This window comes from Canis lupus, chromosome 25, assembly GCF_003254725.2.
Source record: "Canis lupus dingo isolate Sandy chromosome 25, ASM325472v2, whole genome shotgun sequence".
Classification (NCBI taxonomy): domain Eukaryota; kingdom Metazoa; phylum Chordata; class Mammalia; order Carnivora; family Canidae; genus Canis; species Canis lupus.
The window spans coordinates 19872175-19890783 of record NC_064267.1 but is presented as its reverse complement, the minus strand read 5'-3'; the positions used below and the strand labels follow the sequence as shown (position 1 = coordinate 19890783).

General features: G+C 37.1%; 1 protein-coding gene across 11 annotated transcripts in view; it reads left to right on the top strand.

The window, feature by feature from the left end:
- Nucleotides 1-18609, top strand: part of LOC112670194 (ankyrin repeat domain-containing protein 26-like) — a 212535-nt gene that overhangs the window by 131184 nt on the left and 62742 nt on the right. For 10 of the 11 annotated variants that reach the window (XR_007405833.1, XR_007405834.1, XM_049101118.1 and 7 more), the window contains 9 exons: nucleotides 44-72; nucleotides 164-236; nucleotides 5007-5095; nucleotides 6221-7321; nucleotides 9905-10818; nucleotides 15714-15884; nucleotides 17828-17861; nucleotides 18101-18259; nucleotides 18402-18543. Coding sequence is in view for 9 of the 11 variants with exons in the window: in XM_049101118.1 (XP_048957075.1) it covers nucleotides 44-72; nucleotides 164-236; nucleotides 5007-5095; nucleotides 6221-7321; nucleotides 9905-10818; nucleotides 15714-15884; nucleotides 17828-17861; nucleotides 18101-18259; nucleotides 18402-18543 (2712 nt within the window). In the remaining 2 variants the exon portion in view is untranslated. The remainder of the gene's footprint in view (nucleotides 1-43; nucleotides 73-163; nucleotides 237-5006; nucleotides 5096-6220; nucleotides 7322-9904; nucleotides 10819-15713; nucleotides 15885-17827; nucleotides 17862-18100; nucleotides 18260-18401; nucleotides 18544-18609) is intronic. The other variant, XM_049101123.1, reaches the window with a different exon arrangement.

Below are 18609 nucleotides of genomic sequence, written 5' to 3'. Positions count from 1 at the left end.
CATATTTATGTATGATTAACTACATGTCCCTTTTGTGTTTTAGATTCTCCTGGAAAAGATCTTCACTGGGAGGTAAAGCTTTTGTATTTTTATTTTGAATTTTTAACTACAGATTGTATGAAATGTACATGGTCTTAATCATATTGTTTCAATACCCATCCAGTCGACCACTAAAGTGAAAGATTCTGTTCCTAATGAAGGAGTAGCAACGAGTGATAAGCAAACATCCATATCAGGTAAATTTTACAGTACAAATATACCTGTGGAAAGGTGTACACTAAAATATTGAAATGCCCATCGTCTTCTTCTACCAAATTCTTCTTTGTGTGTGTGTATGTGAGACAAATTTAATTGAAGGATTTGACATAAATAAGGTAGATTTATTTCATTGCTGACATCCATGTTTGAACAAAAGATATTTACAAGCATAAGAAAAAGAGATTTTAAAAATGTAAGCTTTAGTTCAAGTTTCTACTTTTAAGTTTTGAAATCCTAATGTTCCCGGTTTGGAATTCCTTTACTTCTAAGGGATTCCCAGAAGTTAATTATTAGACTCTAAGATTTTTCCGGTGTTCACCATACTTATTTGAATTCTGACTTTTACCTAGAGTAAAGCTTCCCTTGCTAACATATCAGTTGTGTTTTAACTTCATTTCATCTTTGTATTGTTATATTGATCATTTTAAGCCAAACACTTGTTCTGATTGTATGTGTGTGTATGGTGACTTTGATGATTAGAAATGTGGGAAAGAATTAGTTGTATCTTAATATGTGGTAGACACAATCTTTTAAAAAAGTAATTCTGAACCTTTTCGGCCTAGGGTCCTTTTCTACTATTTAAAAATTATTGAGAATTCCAAAGGACGTCTGCTTAAGTGGGTTATATCTGTTGATATTTACAATCTTAGAAATTAAAACAAACATTTAAAACACAAAGATATAAAAAAAAACCCACAAGGATACACAATCTCATGTTGCTAGCCATTAGAGCTGTGATCCACTAATCATGTGAGTTGTGATGCTATCACACATTTTATCTTTAGAAAACTTTATTGTACACTTAATAAGAGAATGAGAGTGAAAATGTCAAATAACATTTAGTACGATTGTGAAGATAGTTTTCACCTCTTGGATTTTGTGAATCAATGGATCTTGGGACTCTGGGGATTCTCAGATGACAAGGGAGAACTGATTTAAACCATGTACAGGGTTCATGGATACAAAATGATAAAGGGGCCCTTGTGATGAAATGGGCATTAAAGTTCCATTTCTGCATTTCTTGCTTTTTTCTTTCCCTTGACTTAAGAGGTTTAAATCAGACCTATCTTGTTTATAAAGGGACAATAGTTTTGTTATATATTCATTTTCTGTTTCATGGCGCTGTAGTTTTTGGATCTCAGTGTGGACTGAGACTTTGTTTTTACACGGAAAGGATTATATTACCCAAGTCTTTCATTTCTCATATAAATATGATATTTGTCTAAAAATTAAATTCTGAGGATGTTGGTGCATTGAGGAAAGACCCATCTCATTATTATTAAAGTAGTACCATTCATTACAAGTTTTTAAAACCTCCCGTCTTTAGAACACAAAATGCATATTTAAACATAAAATAAATGATTAGACATCAGTTTTGTTACTAAAAACATTCAGACCTTGAAGACTCGTAATTATCAATGAACAGAGCTTTTATGGAGTATAGAATATGTAATAGAGCTTGGTGAGTGAATTAAACTATATAATACTAGAGAATAAAAAAGAGAAAATGAGAGAGAGTTAAATACATCTGTGTGAATGCCAAGTATAGGACATGTAAAATATAATTAGCTACGAATGAGTAGTAAGTAGTGTGTCTGGGAGAAGAGCAGGACTTGTGGCTGTTTCTCTAACAAAAGAATTTGTACAAATTCATTAAGTTTGTATTGTTTACATTCTAATAAAGGAAACTTTGTTTTCAGATTCTTCTGATTGGGATTCTAGTGTGTCCCTCAGTAATGAGACTTGTCAAAGAACTGGGGATTTGAAAGTTGATAATAAATGCCCATTTGTATCACAACCAATGATCAAAAATGAGTCAACATCCACAGAATTTGGACAGACAACCTTAATAGATAAAATATTAATATTGGAGCTGTGTTTCAGTTAGAGAATTCTACGCTCCATGGCCTGTGTGAATCACTGCTACCAGAAAACAGAGAGAGAGAGAAAAAAAAAAAAAAAAAAGAATCAGAGAGAGTTCTGCATCCTCATGATTTCACCATAGTTCTGATTTTTCAGAAATAATTTTGTGGTAAAATTTGTGGTTACTCCTTTCATACAACCTACCACCAAACAGAGCATCTTTTAGCAAGACATTTTTGCATTCTTCCTCTAACCAAAGCCACATATAAATAAAGAGAATTAGGAGAAAATAATTTCTTTTAGGCTCGTATTCATCATTCACTTGAGAGTGGGTAGCAGGATTAGATTTAGAATTTGGGGACCAGTTGGGAAAACTAGGTAGAGATGTAAAGATTGTTAACTCACAACATCGTTTCTTAGCTTTATTTTTATAGCTCTAAATTCATAAGTATTGGTCATACTATATTTACTGTAACAAAAAAAAAGCACCTTCCCAAACAGAATATTAAAATATTTCGTATATTCTCTATGACTTTATTTTGGAGTTGACTTTCCCAGCAGTAATGGTAATCATTGAGAATTTACTACATAGTATCCTCTTCTCAGCTATGTAGGCATAGTCCATCTCCTTGTTTGATTATTTTTATTTTACTTTTTTAGAGAGTGTCAGAAAGTAAGGAGGGAGGGATGGGCAGAAGGAGAAAGAGAATCCCAAGCAGGCTCCACACTCAGCATGGAGCCCAATGTGGGACTCAGTCTCACAACCCTGAGATCATGACCTGAGCTGAAATCAAGAGTTGGATACTTAACTGGCTGAACAACCCAGGTGCTGTTTTATTATTTTAAATGAGTAAAGAGTTCCCAAGGAATATTGGTTTTAAGTATTGAATATCATTTAAAAATAATATATGGAAAGTCAGTTCTATTTCTACTAAGATTTTCAGTTGATTAAGCACATCTAACGTGTGTTCTACTTAATGTATCAGTTAATCCAGTGTCCTTTATCAGTCATATGATCACGTGTGTACTAACATATCGTATAATATTTTTTCACTCCTGTAGTTTTATGTTATTTTCTTTTCTTCTTCTTTAATGAGAATGAACTCATTTTCTAAAGATTTCCAGTTATCTCCAGGAGTAGTGAGTATAGACTGTAAATCCAAATTTATTGATCTATACAAGTGACTTGTTTGCTGTTACTTCTTCATGAGCTTGGTAGAGCCAAGAAGCAAGACTTTAAAAAGAAAACACCTTGTAGGCTCCTGTACCACAGGAAAATGTGAAACAAAAAAATTACAAAGTACATGCAAGCAACATAAAACAGTTGATGTAAATTATATCTCTTTTCCCTTGATGCCAGGATTATTGTTGATTCACTTAGTACATATTTATTCTGTACTGAGCCCTGATAATTTTATATTCTGAATATTTCTGGAACCATTCTGTCAGTTCAGGTGTGTATCATCTTTGTTTTGCATTACTACCTTCTAATTCATCTCCTATCTTTGATCACAGTGCCCCTCACACTCATCCTCCCCACAGTATTTAGAGTGATCTGTCTCAAATACATATACGATCGTGACCAACTGTTGAAAACATATTTATGTCCAGGCATCTTAAAATTACATACAAAGCTTTCATAATCTTGACTTGACTTCTTGACTTCTGCCTAAGTCTTCCATCTTTAGCCCTTTATACCGTCTGCCCTTATCTCTGGTATCCTGAACTGCTAGTGATGTCTTCCTCTTTGATCCCTCTATTTTAGACAAATATTTACCCTGTTGTGTGCTTCTCTCCCGTCTTACTACAGCCTTGCATGCTCTCCCCATTTTCTGCCCTCTGATCCCTTTGAATCTGTCTGACGTCACTGTTGCAGTCTCAGTTTAGGCATTATGTCTAAGGAAAGCTATTCCTGACACCTTATATCCACATGCTTCTTTAAACCCGGTCCCCTATCTATCACTTAGTGGGAACTCAGTAAGTAAGTACTAAGTAACATAAAGACTGTTTACACAAAGATGATTTAAGAGATTGTCCCCTACAGGGATGCCTGGGCGGTTCATTCGGTTGAGTGTCCAGCTCTTGATTTCAGTTCAGGTCATATCTCAGACTTGTGAGATGGAGCCCCAGGTGGGGCTCAGCACTAGGGGTGGAGCCCGCTCAAGATTTTCTCTCTCCCTCTGCTCCTCCCTCCTCCCCCCCACCCCCAGATTGTCAAGATTGTCCCCTACAGTGTAGGAGCAAAAGAACTAGATATATAAGGAAGTAGTTTACAGTTCAGGTGGTGAAGGTACACTAGAAAACCTGTAAGGTATTAAGGTAACCCCAAAGAAAGAGATACATCTTTATCTGGGAAAGGATAGCTATAATCAAGGATGACTTTACACAGCAGTCTGAGTCCTAAAGGATGCAAGGAAATTTGTCAAGTAGTAGAGGAAAATAATTTCAGAAACGTTTACTCATCGGGGACATACACCCATAGGGAGGATATACACTGATAAAGACATGAAAAGTACTAATGATTTTGGAAATGATGAATAACGTTGTGGTTGAAGCTTAGGGTGTTGTTTAAGAGGTACTGTTACAAAGTAGAGAATAATCTCGTGATTTTATATGTTTCTACTGTATTTTAAACTTTTGTTTCTTATTGTTTTGTTCATGGATATTAAGTCGATGAATTTGTGAATGAATCTTGGAGATGTTTGTGTGCCTTTAACCTGGTGACATTTAGTATTTCTCAAATTTTAGATAATTAAAAGTATTTCTTAAATATTCAGCTAAAGATGAATTTAAACTCTTAAGTGATAAATGATATTTTCTATTTTTATAGAGGTAATAGCTTTTATCTAACCATTCTAAGTAGTCCATTTTAACTAAATATATAGATTTGTCATCAGAACCAGACTTAGAAGTGGCATCAGAGCAAGAGCAAGAGCAAGAAAGGCCTGATGAAAGTGAAAATAACCACCCCCAGGTATGTAAAATTTTAAATTTAAATTTCTGATTTTATATTGTTTTCCCTGCTTTTCTAATATTACATGGTTCAAGTGAAATTATCTTTGAGTGGCTATATTGAAGTCAATAGAGTATAATTTCATATTTAGTTTTTATAAAAGTTTACGAGTTACAAAACTCAAAATGTTGTAATTTTTAGTAACTAAGTTTAGCTAAACTTCATCCTTGGAATTTAGGCAAAAAAAAATTTCTTTTGAGGCAAAAATAATTCTAAATATTCTTTGCTTCTTCCATTTTTGTAACTTCTTTACATGATAAAGAAGGTAGCATCAAATATTGAGTCATGTATAAGCAGTTGAAATTATGAGCAGTATAACAATGATGACTACTGACTTAGACTCATGTACAAGGAGTGATTATTCTCAGTGGTTCAAAGTGCCTAGTTCTCTATTTCCAGTTACAAATGCCAAGATTAAAGATTTATTCTGCTTTGTGATCTCTGTGTAGTTGACTTCAGAGAATGGGGTCATGAAATCAGTACGATCATCGCCTGTTGTAGAATCGCACCTTCCAGGATGGGAGCTTTGTAATTGGATTATAAACAATAACTCTTTCAGTTATTTTATTTCAGCACAGGAAATCCATATTATTAATATTTTTCTTATCCACTCTCAGTGGACATTACAATATATTAGAGCTGGATACAAGCAGATAATCTATAGCAGTGTCTAACACTATCATAGTATATAATTATTTTTTCATAGTATATAAATTAAAATATAGGAATTTGTTTTTCTTTGATTGATGTTAATTGATATTTGCCCCCCAAAAAATGTAGTTTGCCTATTATCTAGGTTTTAAACTTGTAAAAACTCCTGAAATGCATTGTAGGAGCTCACTGTTTAAGATACAAGGGGATAAAATGTTTTTAAGTTTGTAACATTAAAAATCATCTGATTCATTTTTTGGTAGATGTAAGTGTATTGAATTGTTTAGTGAAGAGAAACCTGACAAAATATAAGTGAATGGATTTATGCTTTTCTTCTGTCCTCACTTCTTAGTTATAATCAGTGTCTTAGGAGCAGCTAATAACTAAATTTTAATTATTTTCTAATTTTTCTTTGTCCGCATTTGATTACCTAAGGATAAAGTTATTTCACAAACATGTATGCTGGCTGAAAAGACATCTGAAAGCCAAACCAAGCAAATTAACGTTCCACTTGTGCAACTGCAAGATATGGCTCGAGAACCAGAAATGCATATGGAATGTGATAGACAGGATGGTAGATCTGTACATTCAGAACATCTTCGTGCACACAAGAAGTATGAGGAGATATGGATGAAACAAGGCAAATTAGATTGGAAAAATAATGTAAAGCTCATGAGCAGAGAGTTAACTCAGGAGATTGGTAAAACTTGTGAAAAGTACCAAATTATTACTCATCCTAAGGTAGAGCCACTACATGGTAATTCTAAAGAAGCAGACTTAAAGGAAATACCTCCAAAATTGACAAAAGTTACACTTGATTATGAGGAAAAAGATGAATTTGGAGTGTCTGTCTCTGTAGTACCTCAGGCCTTTCCTGAACGAAAAGAGCCTAGTCTCGAAAATGCTGTTCTCTCTCATTCATACTCTGGGTCTCCAGACTATGCTTGCCAGTCATCTTCTAAGCTTTCTTTCCATGAAAATGATAACCAACCAGGTGAGCATGTTTTTAACAAAAATGAGAGTCTTGATAACGATACAGAAGATAAAAAAGTAAGGAACCCACTTGTTACATTTGAAGTGAAAGAAGACCAAGAGTTTGACCTGCAGATGGCCAAAAGTTTGAACCAAAATACCACTAATAGTAAATTAGACACTGGATATATCCCTCCATATAGTGACCCAGAAAGCCTTTTTGATTTGCAGCTTGCCCACTCCAATGTGGTGAAACAAATGATTCAGAAGAAAAGGCATGATACTTCTGCTATTACAAACACTTACAAGAAAACAAAACCAATACGAGACTCTTTCCAGAAGCCATTATATGCAGATAATGACAGTACTAATAACTATAAAAGTACGGAACCTGCATTAGAAGTTGTGAGTTCTTCACCACGTCCTTTCAGAACATCAGAAGTACATCAAAAAGAAGAATTACAGCAAGATAAGCAAGATCTGCAAAGGTTTAGGAATGAGAAAGGCATGTTACAAGTAGAACTCCTGGCTTCGGAAAAAGAGAAAGTTGAACTTCAAAAAGAGGTAGATTCACTTTGCTGTTGCTCTTTTGTTTTTTGTCTTTGTCAATTATGTGAGCCATTTTGATTTTCCACTTATGAAAAAAGCTCGTGTATAAAATGGGGTTGTCTCAATATATAATTGTGTTCGGAAATAGATTATTTCTGCAATCTAAATGATAGGAATGCAGGAAAACATATGATTTGTGTTCCTTAAGTTTCTTTCAGTTTCCCAAGTGGCGTGTGAACTGGGAAGCTCTTTTCACTATGCACCCTGTGACCTCATGAAGCAGAATAACTGTAGAGAAAATTGCTTTAAAAATGCGATTATCTTGGGGTGCCTGGGGGGCACGGCCAGTTGAGAATCCTAGTCTTGTTTCTGGCTTGGGTTGTGTTGTCAGGGTTGTGAAGAGGAGCCCCACGTCGGGAATCTGTGCTCAGCATGGAGTCTGCTTGAGTTTCTCTCTCCCGCTGTGCCTCTCTCATGCTATCAGTCTTGTTCTCTAAAATACATAGATCTTTAAAATATATATCATGATATCTAGGGTTTTTATCTATTGGCTTAAATATAAGTTGCACTTCCAAACAATAAAATGGAAAAGAAGTTGGGATGCCTGGGTGGCTCACCTGTTGAGCGTCTGCCTTTGGCTCAGGGTATGATCCCGGGATCTGGGATTAATTAAGTCCCACATCAGGTTCCCTGCATGGAGCCTGCTTCTCCCTCTGCCTGTGTCTCTGCTTCTCTCTGTGTGTGTCCCTGATGAATAAATAAATAAAATCTTTAAAATAAATAAATACATAAAATGGAAAAGAAGCAATAACTAAGAGAAGGGATATAAACAAATATTTCATCTAAACCAATCTATTTATTGCTACAGTATGTGTAGTCTTCTCTGCTTTCCTCAAACTCTTGGAACTTCAAATTCCAACACGACCACTTTGAGATATTTTTAATAACAAATATTTGCATCATCACCAGTTTTTTTGTCCCATGTTTTTAAAAACAGACTCTTTTTTTCTTTTAGGATTTATTTATTTTATTTATTTATTTATTTATTTAGAGGGTGTGAGCAGGGTGAAGGGTAGAGGGAGAGAGAGAAAGGGAGAGAAGCAAACTCCCCAGTGAGCATGTAGCCTGAGGCGGGGCTCGATCCCATGACCTTGAGATCATGACCTGAACTGCAATCAAGAGCTGGAGGCCCAACTAACTGTGCCACTCAGGCATCTCCTCCACATTATTTAAAAAAAAAAAAAAAAAAAAAAAAATTTTAAGATTTTATTTGACAGAGAGAGAGAGAAAGAGAGAGAAAACACAAACCGAGGAGCAGATGTCGGAGGGAAAGGGAGAAGCACGCTTTCGGCGGAGCAGGAAGCCTGATACACGGGTCTTGATCCCAGAACCCGTGGATCAAGACCTGAGCCAAAGGCAGATGCTTAGCTTACTGAGCCACCCAGGTGCCCACGTGTGTGTGTGTATGTGTGTGTGTGTGTGTGTATACACACATGTGTTTGTTTAATCACCATTCTCAGGTGTTTCTGTTGAGTCAAACCTTTACATTATGTTTAATAAAGTATGATATATTTTGACACATACGACTTTTATCATGTAGGTAGCATAGATTTTCAGCAAACCTTCAGTATTTGACTCTAAGGGAGAAAACTGATGTTTGAGGTGAAAAATAAACAAAATCTAGAGATATCCTCCTTTAAAATAAAAATTAGCTAAGCGCCTCATCCCCAATTAAGGTATTAAATTACTGTGCCAAAGTCACACTTTTAGCATAGCTGATAAATAAACTTGTTGGGTCATTTATTTGATTCAGCATTAAGGAATTGTATCATCTCTTTTGATGCTAGGTAATGCCACTTTAGGAACTTTGGACAAATCATGTAACCTTTTTTGGTTTTATTCCCATTATCAATAGAAAATGGGATTAAAGTTGATAATTACTTTTATACCCTCTAGCTATAAAATTTTATGGTTATGGAATGTGAAATTTGGGGAGCATTATTCATTTCCCCAAATTCTACACTAATGCCAGTTTTGCTCTGCTCCTTTTACGTTGTGGTGAACTTTGGTTCCCATATTTTAATGAACACTGTGACTTTTTTGATAGCCCTGGGATCCAAATGAAAAAAGAGTTATAAAAGGCAGTTGGGGAAAGAATAGCTCAGTGCAGAAATGGAAAGCTTCCTATTTGTTCCTGGAGCATCACAACGTCACATCCTTTAAATCTGTCTGTGTAAGCAAAATCCAGATGGTAAAGACAGAAGAGGACAGATTTTTGTGTCTCTTTATTTCTTTGGACCTGCTGGTCAGATGGGGTGAAGTTGGGAATGTTAGGTGGCAAAGTGTAGATATGAACACAAAATTAAAGTCATTTTTGAAATTCTGGAAAATTATGTTGTTCTATTCAAACAGAAATGAAGCAGAATTTCCAAAAATTGCAATTACATGCAATGATAAAGTTAAGCGCAAGATAGTTTTATTGATTAAAATTATGACAAACTGATGTCATATGTATGTCAAATGATACAATTAATGAAAAAGTTCTTTTTAATGAATAAAGTTGTAAGAGTTCTTCTCAGTATCAAATTTCCATTCAAGAGTGGAAAAGAAAGGAAGAAGCACAAGAGTAGTAAAATGGAAGGAGCAGAAAAGATATATGCTGCTGCTGCTGCTCCTGCTCCTGCTGCTGCTCCTGCTGCTGCTCCTGCTGCTGCTGCTTCTCCTCCTGTTGCTCCTGCTGCTCCTCCTGCTGCTCCTCCTGCTGCTGCTGCTTCTCCTCCTGTTGCTCCTGCTGCTCCTCCTGCTGCTCCTCCTGCTGCTGCTCCTGCTGCTGCTGCTCCTCCTGTTGCTCCTCCTGCTCCTGCTGCTCCTCCTGTGGCTCCTCCTGCTGCTCTTGCTGCTCCTCGTGCTCCTGCTGCTCCTCGTGCTGCTCCTGCTCCTCATGCTGCTCCTGCTCCTGCTGCTGCTCCTCCTCCTGCTGCTCCTCGTGCTGCTGCTGCTCCTCCTGCTGCTCCTGCTGCTGCTCCTGCTGCTCGTCCTCCTGCTGCACCTCGTGCTGCTGCTGCTCCTCCTGCTGCTGCTCTTGCTCCTGCTGCTGCTCCTCCTGCTGCTCCTCGTGCTGTTGCTGCTTCTCGTGCTGCTCCAGCTGCTCCTCGTGCTACTCCTGCTGCTCCTCCTGCTGTTCCTTGTGCTGCTGCTGCTCCTCCTGCTGCTCCTGCTGCTGCTGCTCCTCCTGCTGCTGCTCCTGCTGCTCCTTGTGCTGCTGCTGCTCCTCGTGCTGCTCCTGCTGCTGCTCCTCTTGCTGCTGCTCATCCTGCTGCTGTTGCTCCTCCTGCTGCTGCTGCTTCTCCTGCTGCTCCTGCTGCTCTTGCTACTGCTGCTGCTGCTGCTCCTCCGGCTGCTCCTCCTCCTCCTCCTGTTGCTGCTCCTGCAGCTGGACTAATTCAACAAAGAAAGAGTGGAAAAACTGATAACCACCTGTTTCCTACTATGCAGAATGAAGATTCTGATAGGTAAGCCTATAGCAATATTTAAACAGTAGATAATTATTATTTTTCCATAAAACAAATTCTATTTGGAGCTAATGTTCATGATTAACACATTTTATTTTTTTAGTAGAGGTATTCCACCCAGGGTGCTAAACAGAAAAAGGCAAAGACCGGTATGGTATCAATTTTTTTTGCAGGCATAGAGATAAATATTTAATTAAAGAAAAATAATGTAGGTTAGCAAATGTGAGGAAGAAGTCATTCTTACACACTGTTGTTAGGTGAAAATTGTCAAATCCGTTGCACCTGAGTGGCTCAGTGGTTGAACGTCTGCCTTTGGCTCAGATTGTGATCTCGGGGTCGTGGGATCGAGTCCTGCATCAGGCTTCCCATGAGGAGCCTGCTTCTCCATCTGCCCATGTCTCTGCCTCACTCTGTGTCTCTCATGAATAAATAAATAAATAAAAATCTTTAAAAGAGAGAGAGAGGGATCCCTGGGTGGCGCAGCGGTTTAGTGCCTGCCTTTGGCCCAGGGCGCGATCCTGGAGACCCGGGATCGAATCCCACGTCCGGCTCCTGGTGCATGGAGCCTGCTTCTCCCTCTGCCTATGTCTCTGCCTCTCTCTCTCTCTGTGTGTAACTATCATAAATAAATTTAAAAAATTAAAAGAGAGAGAGAGAAAGAAAATTGACAAATCATTTCTGAAGGGTGATGTAGTAGTGCATTTGAAATTTCACATATGCTGTCCCTATATCCCAACGGCTTCATTGCCAGGAGTAGATTCTATAGGAGAACATGACTTGGGTCAACACTTAGACACACATATTCTAAGAACATTTATTATGTATTATTATACATATAAAATATGACAGATATATTAAGAGTACTTACATAAACATGTTACCTATGTAAGTTAAGATTATTTATTACAGCATTCCCTTATCAAAAACTTGGAGGGAGTCTAACCATCCATAAGGAAGTAAGTTTTCACACCTATAAAATAATGCAGCGTGTGACTATTTGAGAAAATGAATTTAGGTCTGCAGGGTTTTGATTGTTTAACAAAGTATATATATATTTTTTAAATTTTATTTTTATTTATTCATGAGAGACACAGAAAGAGAGAGAGAGAGAGAGAGGCAGATACACAGGCAGAGGGAGAAGCAGGCTCCATGCAGGGGACTGATGTCCCACTGATGTGGGACTTGATCCTGGGACTCCAGGATCACACCCTGGGCTGGAGGCAGGCACTAAACTGCTGAGCCACCCAGGGATCCCCCAAAGTATATTTAAAGTGTTTGGTTTGATGTCTTACAGAAACTTTAGAATACTTTTAATATCTGCTGAGTTGCAAAAGGAAGTTACCTGCTACACTGGCACTCTATTACCAACAAAACTGCTCATTATTAGGTTTTTGGTTTTGGTTCCCAATGCACGAGTGCTCAAATGTTGGACTCTCAAATTGATCTGAATATTATTACAAAGAGATTTCACATGGCAACTTGTCCCATATTCTGTATAAACATTTGATCCCTATGCTATAAACCAAGAGGTTGTTAATGTAAGGAATCTTCTTTTTCAGGCACTTTGCATACATGCTATTATTTTTTCTTTAAAAATGTTTTTAAGATTATTTATTTGAGAGAGATAGAGTGTGAGTGCAGGGAGCGGCAGAGGCAGAGGGGGAAGCGGGGAGCCTGAAGCGGGGCTTGATCCCGGGACTCCAGGATCATGACCTAAGCCGAAGGCAGACGCTTTAACCGACTGAGCCAACCAGATGCCCCTTATTCTTCCTTTTTAAAGACCATATATTTCAACATGCACCACACCAAATTTTTCAATAGTGACTTCATATTGTATAATCTACGAAAATTCACTTTCCATTAATTCTAAACACAGTGGATCTATTAAAACATAAGTCAGATTATGTCCTCCTCTGCTCAAAACCTGATGGCCTCCCATTCACTCAGAGTACATGCTCAAGTTCTTTCTAATACCTACAAGGCCTTATGTGACTTGTTCATCTCAGGTCCCTCCCTATCCTTTCTTCCCTCGGTCTCTCTGATTTGAACTACTTTCTATCCCTTTCCTTCTGTTCAGCCACACTTGAATTTCTCACTATTCTTACCCCCACCCTCATTATAAACATTTCAGGCATACCTCTGTACTTGCTATAAACTCTCTGTGGAGTGTTTCTCTCAGGTATCCTCGTGGCTTACTCCTTGCTCCCTCTTTTTCTCCCTGGTTTTTGCTTCAAGGTCACTTTCTCAGCAAGGCCCTTCTTGGTTTATCCTGACTAGTATTTCGACCACCCCTTTCGCTACGACACATCGAAATTTGATTTCTCTGCTTTAGTTTTTCTCCTCTCATACTGTGTAGTTTGCCTAGGTACTTTATTGTTACTATGTTTACTTTCCTCGTGAGTAGGATTTTTTCTGTTCATGGCCATGTCCTCAGTGCTTAGAGAACATTCTAGCATATATAGTGCTATTCAATAAATGTTGGTTGAGTGAACGGAGTTTAACCCGTGTGTATTGTTTTTAACATAATACCAATTCTCACTTAAACAGAAAGAAAGGTTGGCATGGGTCCATTCTGACCATTTAACCTGTCAGTTATCTGCATTTTGTGGATTATTTGGGCCTAATATTGTGGTTACTTGCTACTTATTCTTTTACTGGTATTTATGTTAGTTTTAATTATAGTAGAATGGAACAAAGGAAGAGCAAACTTCATTTAGGTTTCATTAAGGAAAATGAAATGTGGTAAATTATTATAGGACTTTAAACATTTTTGCCAAAGGATATGAGCCCTCAATATCTGAAATACAAAGGTGAAGTTGGAATTTACTGCTTACTAATAAGAGGGAGCTATGCTGGCCACTTACAGTCTTTTCTGACAGAGTAGTCTTCACTTTCTATATACAGTTTCAGGAAAAGTGGAGTTTAAGACTTGGGAGACTTTCAGAGAATTAAATGGTTTGTCATCATCTGAAGCACCATGGTAATTTGGGTAAGACTGTTGTTGATTGGTTGGCACTCGAGGCATGCGTATTGGAGTGATTTTGTCCCACATTGGCTATACTTCAGGAGGGAGAAGCTGACATTGGTTGGCTGGTGAGTGGGGACAGATGGCATTGATCATTACAAACATTTAAAACTGGTTCTAATGGCTTCTCGTTACCATGGCTGCGTGTTAGCATTCCCCCGCCAGCATCACTTTGAGGTATCTTTAACCAGTTGTTTTCTATTTAAAAGTTGCTTCTATTAACTGTGTTCAAAATGAAAGCTATTTCATATCCATAATTACAGATTTACGTCTGAAATTTGGGTCGAGAAGAATTGTTTAATAATTGCTTTCAGGAAGATCCATCTTTTTTGGATGTTTAATTTAACTAGAAGAGTTATCTGTATGGCAATTTTAAAACAGTAATTGCTGGTTTTGTTTTTGTTTTCAGTGCCCTAAAGTTACTCAGTTAATCTCCTGTGGGAAAATTCAGTCTTTTTGTAAATTTACATAGCTGTATGCTCATAATATTTTCTTGCATGCATTTAGTCCATGAAAATATATATATAATTTTCTGTTGGTAAATCTAGCTTTTGTATTAGAATTAGATACTAGGCTAAAAGTATGCACAAGTTACCAAAACATTTTCTTTTTCTTTGTCCCTTTAAAATTATTTTTAAAAATTTATTTATTTGAGAGAGAAAGAAAGAAAGAGAAAGAGAAAGAAAGAAAGAAAGAAAGAAAGAAAGAAAGAAAGAAAGAAAGAGAAAAGAAAAGAAAAGAAAAGAAAAGAAAAGAAAGAAAGGAGAGAGAGATGGAGAGAGGATCTCAAGCAGACCTGAGGGTGATTCCACAACCTTGAGATCATGACCTGAGCCAAAGCCAAGCCAGACACTTAACTGACTAAGCCCTTCCAGCTGTTCATTAAACTTCTCATTTTGTTTATGTAGTATATTCCTCATTTTATTGAATTAACTGTTTTTTAAAGCTTTTATGCATTTATTTTAGCGAGAGAAAGAGTGTGTGAGTTGGGGGGGGAGTAGCAGAGGGAGAGCGACACTGTGCTGAGTGTAAGCCTGATGCAGGGCTCAATCTCATGACCCTGAGATCATAGCCTGAGATGAAATCAAGCGTCAGACACTTAATTGCCTGACCCACCCAGGCACCCCTGAATTGGCTTTTTGTGTTTCCTGGCAGCTCCTTGAATTTCTTTAAGACTGAGATTTTGAAATCTTTCTTGGATAAATTACAGATCTCCACGTGTCTGAGATGGATTACTGGAAGATTATTGTAATCCTTTGTTGGTGTCATATTTCCTTGATTTTGTCATATCCTTTTGCATTGCTGTCTTTGCGTTTGAAGTAGCAGTCACCTCCTCCAGTCTATAATGACTACTGCTCCCATGTGTCCAAACCTGATTGTTTTGCTCTGGTGGTGTGCTAGAACTTCTCTGCAGGAAAGCTGGTTTTCCACGAAGACTCTCTACCCCCATGGGTGATTATCTAAGTGTTTTCCAGGGGCTCCCAGATGGAGGCTGTGAGGGTGAGGGTGGCGCCAATTTATGGGCTTTTGCCGGGTCCATAGCTGGGAGTGTAGTGCATATCCCTGTTACCTGATGCACGGGCAGATGAGACTTTTCCTCGGTCCCTTGGTGAATGGCCAATGGTCCCCTTGATTCCACAGGTCCTACATAGGCAGTTTTGTCCCCACAAATGACATTGTATCATAATTGTATATGTGTATTTCCTTGCATATGGTTGTACTTCATAACTGTTCTGTGAATTAATAAATGAATTCAGATGGGTAACAGATGTTTACAAAAAAAATTTTTTTAATTCCTTACCAGTAAAATTATTAGAAAATATTGGCTTTCTAATGCATATTTTAACTGGATTTTTTTTTTTTTTTTAAGTAATGATCCTGGTTTGTCTATCATGGAAATAAAGAAAGATAAAAATGTAAAGTGGACATCAAAAGCTTCTATGATTACACCAGGCTTTGAGAAGGCCGATTTCCTAACTGGTAGTCTACTACGAGTGAGTAATGACAACAATCTAAGTGAAATGGATCAGGATGAAAGAAGGTAAAATCTACAAATTCTTTATTTCCTCTGAGGGAATGTTACTAGCTATGATTATTGTTATGTAAGTAAAACACTGTAATATAGTGTCGTACAGGCTGAGGGAAGAAATACTCAAGTATATCAAAAACACCACTTGAAAGGTTAGGATGAGGAGGAGTGACCTTTTTTTTAAGATTTCATTTATTTACTCATGAGAGACACAGAGAGAGAGGCAGAGACATAGGCAGAGGGAGAAGCAGGTTCTCTGTGGGGAGCCCAAAGCAGAACTCGATCCCAGGACCCCCAGATCAGAATATGAGTTTCGTGGTAAGAGGTTGTTAATTTAGAATTGGTTCCACCATGCAGTATTCATTCTCATATAATTGAATATGCAGATACTATCCTTCATTGATTGAAAATATATATATATAATAGTAAATATACAGACACATAGGCGATTGTGATTAGAACCAATCATTCCCTGATAGGTTAAGGTATTCAGTACCTTTGACAGTATCATGAATAGCTATGATTTTGTGAGGGGCTTTGGAGTATCTGATTATATTAACTTAATATTTGTTTAAGTTCTGGGGAAAGGGGAATGGTTTTGTTTATTTACAATATGTTTATTTACAATTGAAAAACTATTCATCTATCGTAGATTATTACTTTTGGATTATAAAGTTCTAAGTTACAAGAGCCACGGTTACTGTACTAGCAGCGTCATTGACACATATTGTGTGCTTAATGAGTAATTGTTGAATCCATGAATAAACATTTGAATGAGTAAAGGAATGCCCATTAATGAACTTCTTTAGAAGAATTAAATCTTTAGTTTATTGAAAGTAGATTTTCAATACTGCCTAGGTATGAAGTATTTTAATTAAAAAAAAAAAGTGTGTGGGATGCCAGGGTGGCACAGCAGTTGAGTGTCTTGCCTTGGGCTCAGGGTGTGATCCTGGGGTCCCGCATCAGGCTCCTTGTGGGGGAGCCTGTTTCTCTCTCTGCATGTGTCTCTGCCTGTCTCTCTCTGTGTGTCTCTCTAGTGAATAAATAAATAAAATCTTTTTTAAAAATAAAAAATTAAAAATGTATGTAAGATTCAGAAATTATTTCTAGAATAATTATAGCTAGAAATGGAATAATACTATAGATTCAATTGCTATCACATTACTTAGAAAACTTACTTTTACCACATATTGTAAAACACATGTTGGGAAGGGACATTTCCTGGACTTGAGTTCTGGGTGGTCTGCTCCTGCCAGCTGTATGGGCTTGGGGAAGTTCCTTAGAATTTCTGTGCCTCATTTGCTTCCTGTGCAATATACGCAGTATAATTGCCTACTTCATATGGTTTGTGTAAGGCCTAAAAACCCTTTAGGATATGTAAACTGGGATCCCTGGGTGGCGCAGCGGTTTGGCGCCTGCCTTTGGCCCAGGGCGCGATCCCGGAGACCCGGGATCGAGTCCCACATCGGGTTCCCGGTGCATGGAGCCTGCTTCTCCCTCTGCCTGTGTCTCTGCTTCTCTCTCTGTCTCTGTGACTATCATAAATAAATAAAAATTAAAAAAAAAAATTAAAAAAAAAAAAGGATATGTAAACTGTCCCAATTAATGCAGTAGTTGCACAGTAAAACCTCAAAACACTAATATCATGATTATTTAAAAAGGGCTTGTGTCATAAAAAAAACTTAGTTTGCACTTTCCAAATTGATTTAGTGAAAACTTGTTTTTATTGAAAATGACAACAAAAAATGTATATTTACCCCTATCAAATAATGTGAGTAACATTATGATTTTCCTTTACTTTTGCAATTTTGATCTAAATTTAATACTTTGTTAATATTACTATTAATATTGCTTAGATATGCTTTAAATATTCTTTGTATTCTTAAAATACATATTATATTTATTATATTTATTATATTTAATATTTTCCTGAAAAGAATCCTTTCTCTTTTTAGACCTGCAAAGAAAACATCTAAGGAAAAGAACAAGGTAGACAAACAAACAAAATATATAATTCTATTTCATTTATGATATATTTTTATTATATTATTTTGATATTTCATATTTATCAGAAATGTTATTCCATGGAAAAAAATTACTTTATGAAACGCATAGTGAAAAAATGAAAATTTTCCTTTGTTGTGTAGACATCTGCTGTGAAAAAATTATTCAGAAACACTAATTATTGATAAAGGTTTTTTTTTTTAATTTTTATTTATTTATGATAGTCACACAGAGAGAGAGAGAGGCAGAGACATAGGCAGAGGGAGAAGCAGGCTCCATGCACCGGGAGCCCGACGTGGGATTCGATCCCGGGTCTCCAGGATCGCGCCCTGGGCCAAAGGCAGGTGCCAAACCACTGCGCCACCCAGGGATCCCTGATAAAGGTATTTTTGATAAAAATCAGTTCTTTTAAAAAGTACCTATGTTTTTGCTTTTATAAAAAGATGGATATTTATCATCTCTCTACACTTAGTATATTTTATAAATATTTGGATGACATTTTGAAATAGTATTATTTATTTGTAGGTCAAAAAGCAAGTGAATTCTGTGGAACACCTTGATGACTTAACTCAGTCATCTGAAGCAGCTTCAGAGCATTGCAAGTTGCAATACTCCGATTATAAGAGTTCCCTGTTGCCCATTGGACAACTTGGCATGGATTGTAAAGGTAGGGCCGTTGTATAAATATAAAGCCTTTTTCTGTATGTATGATTGTAGTAATATGTGCACATCT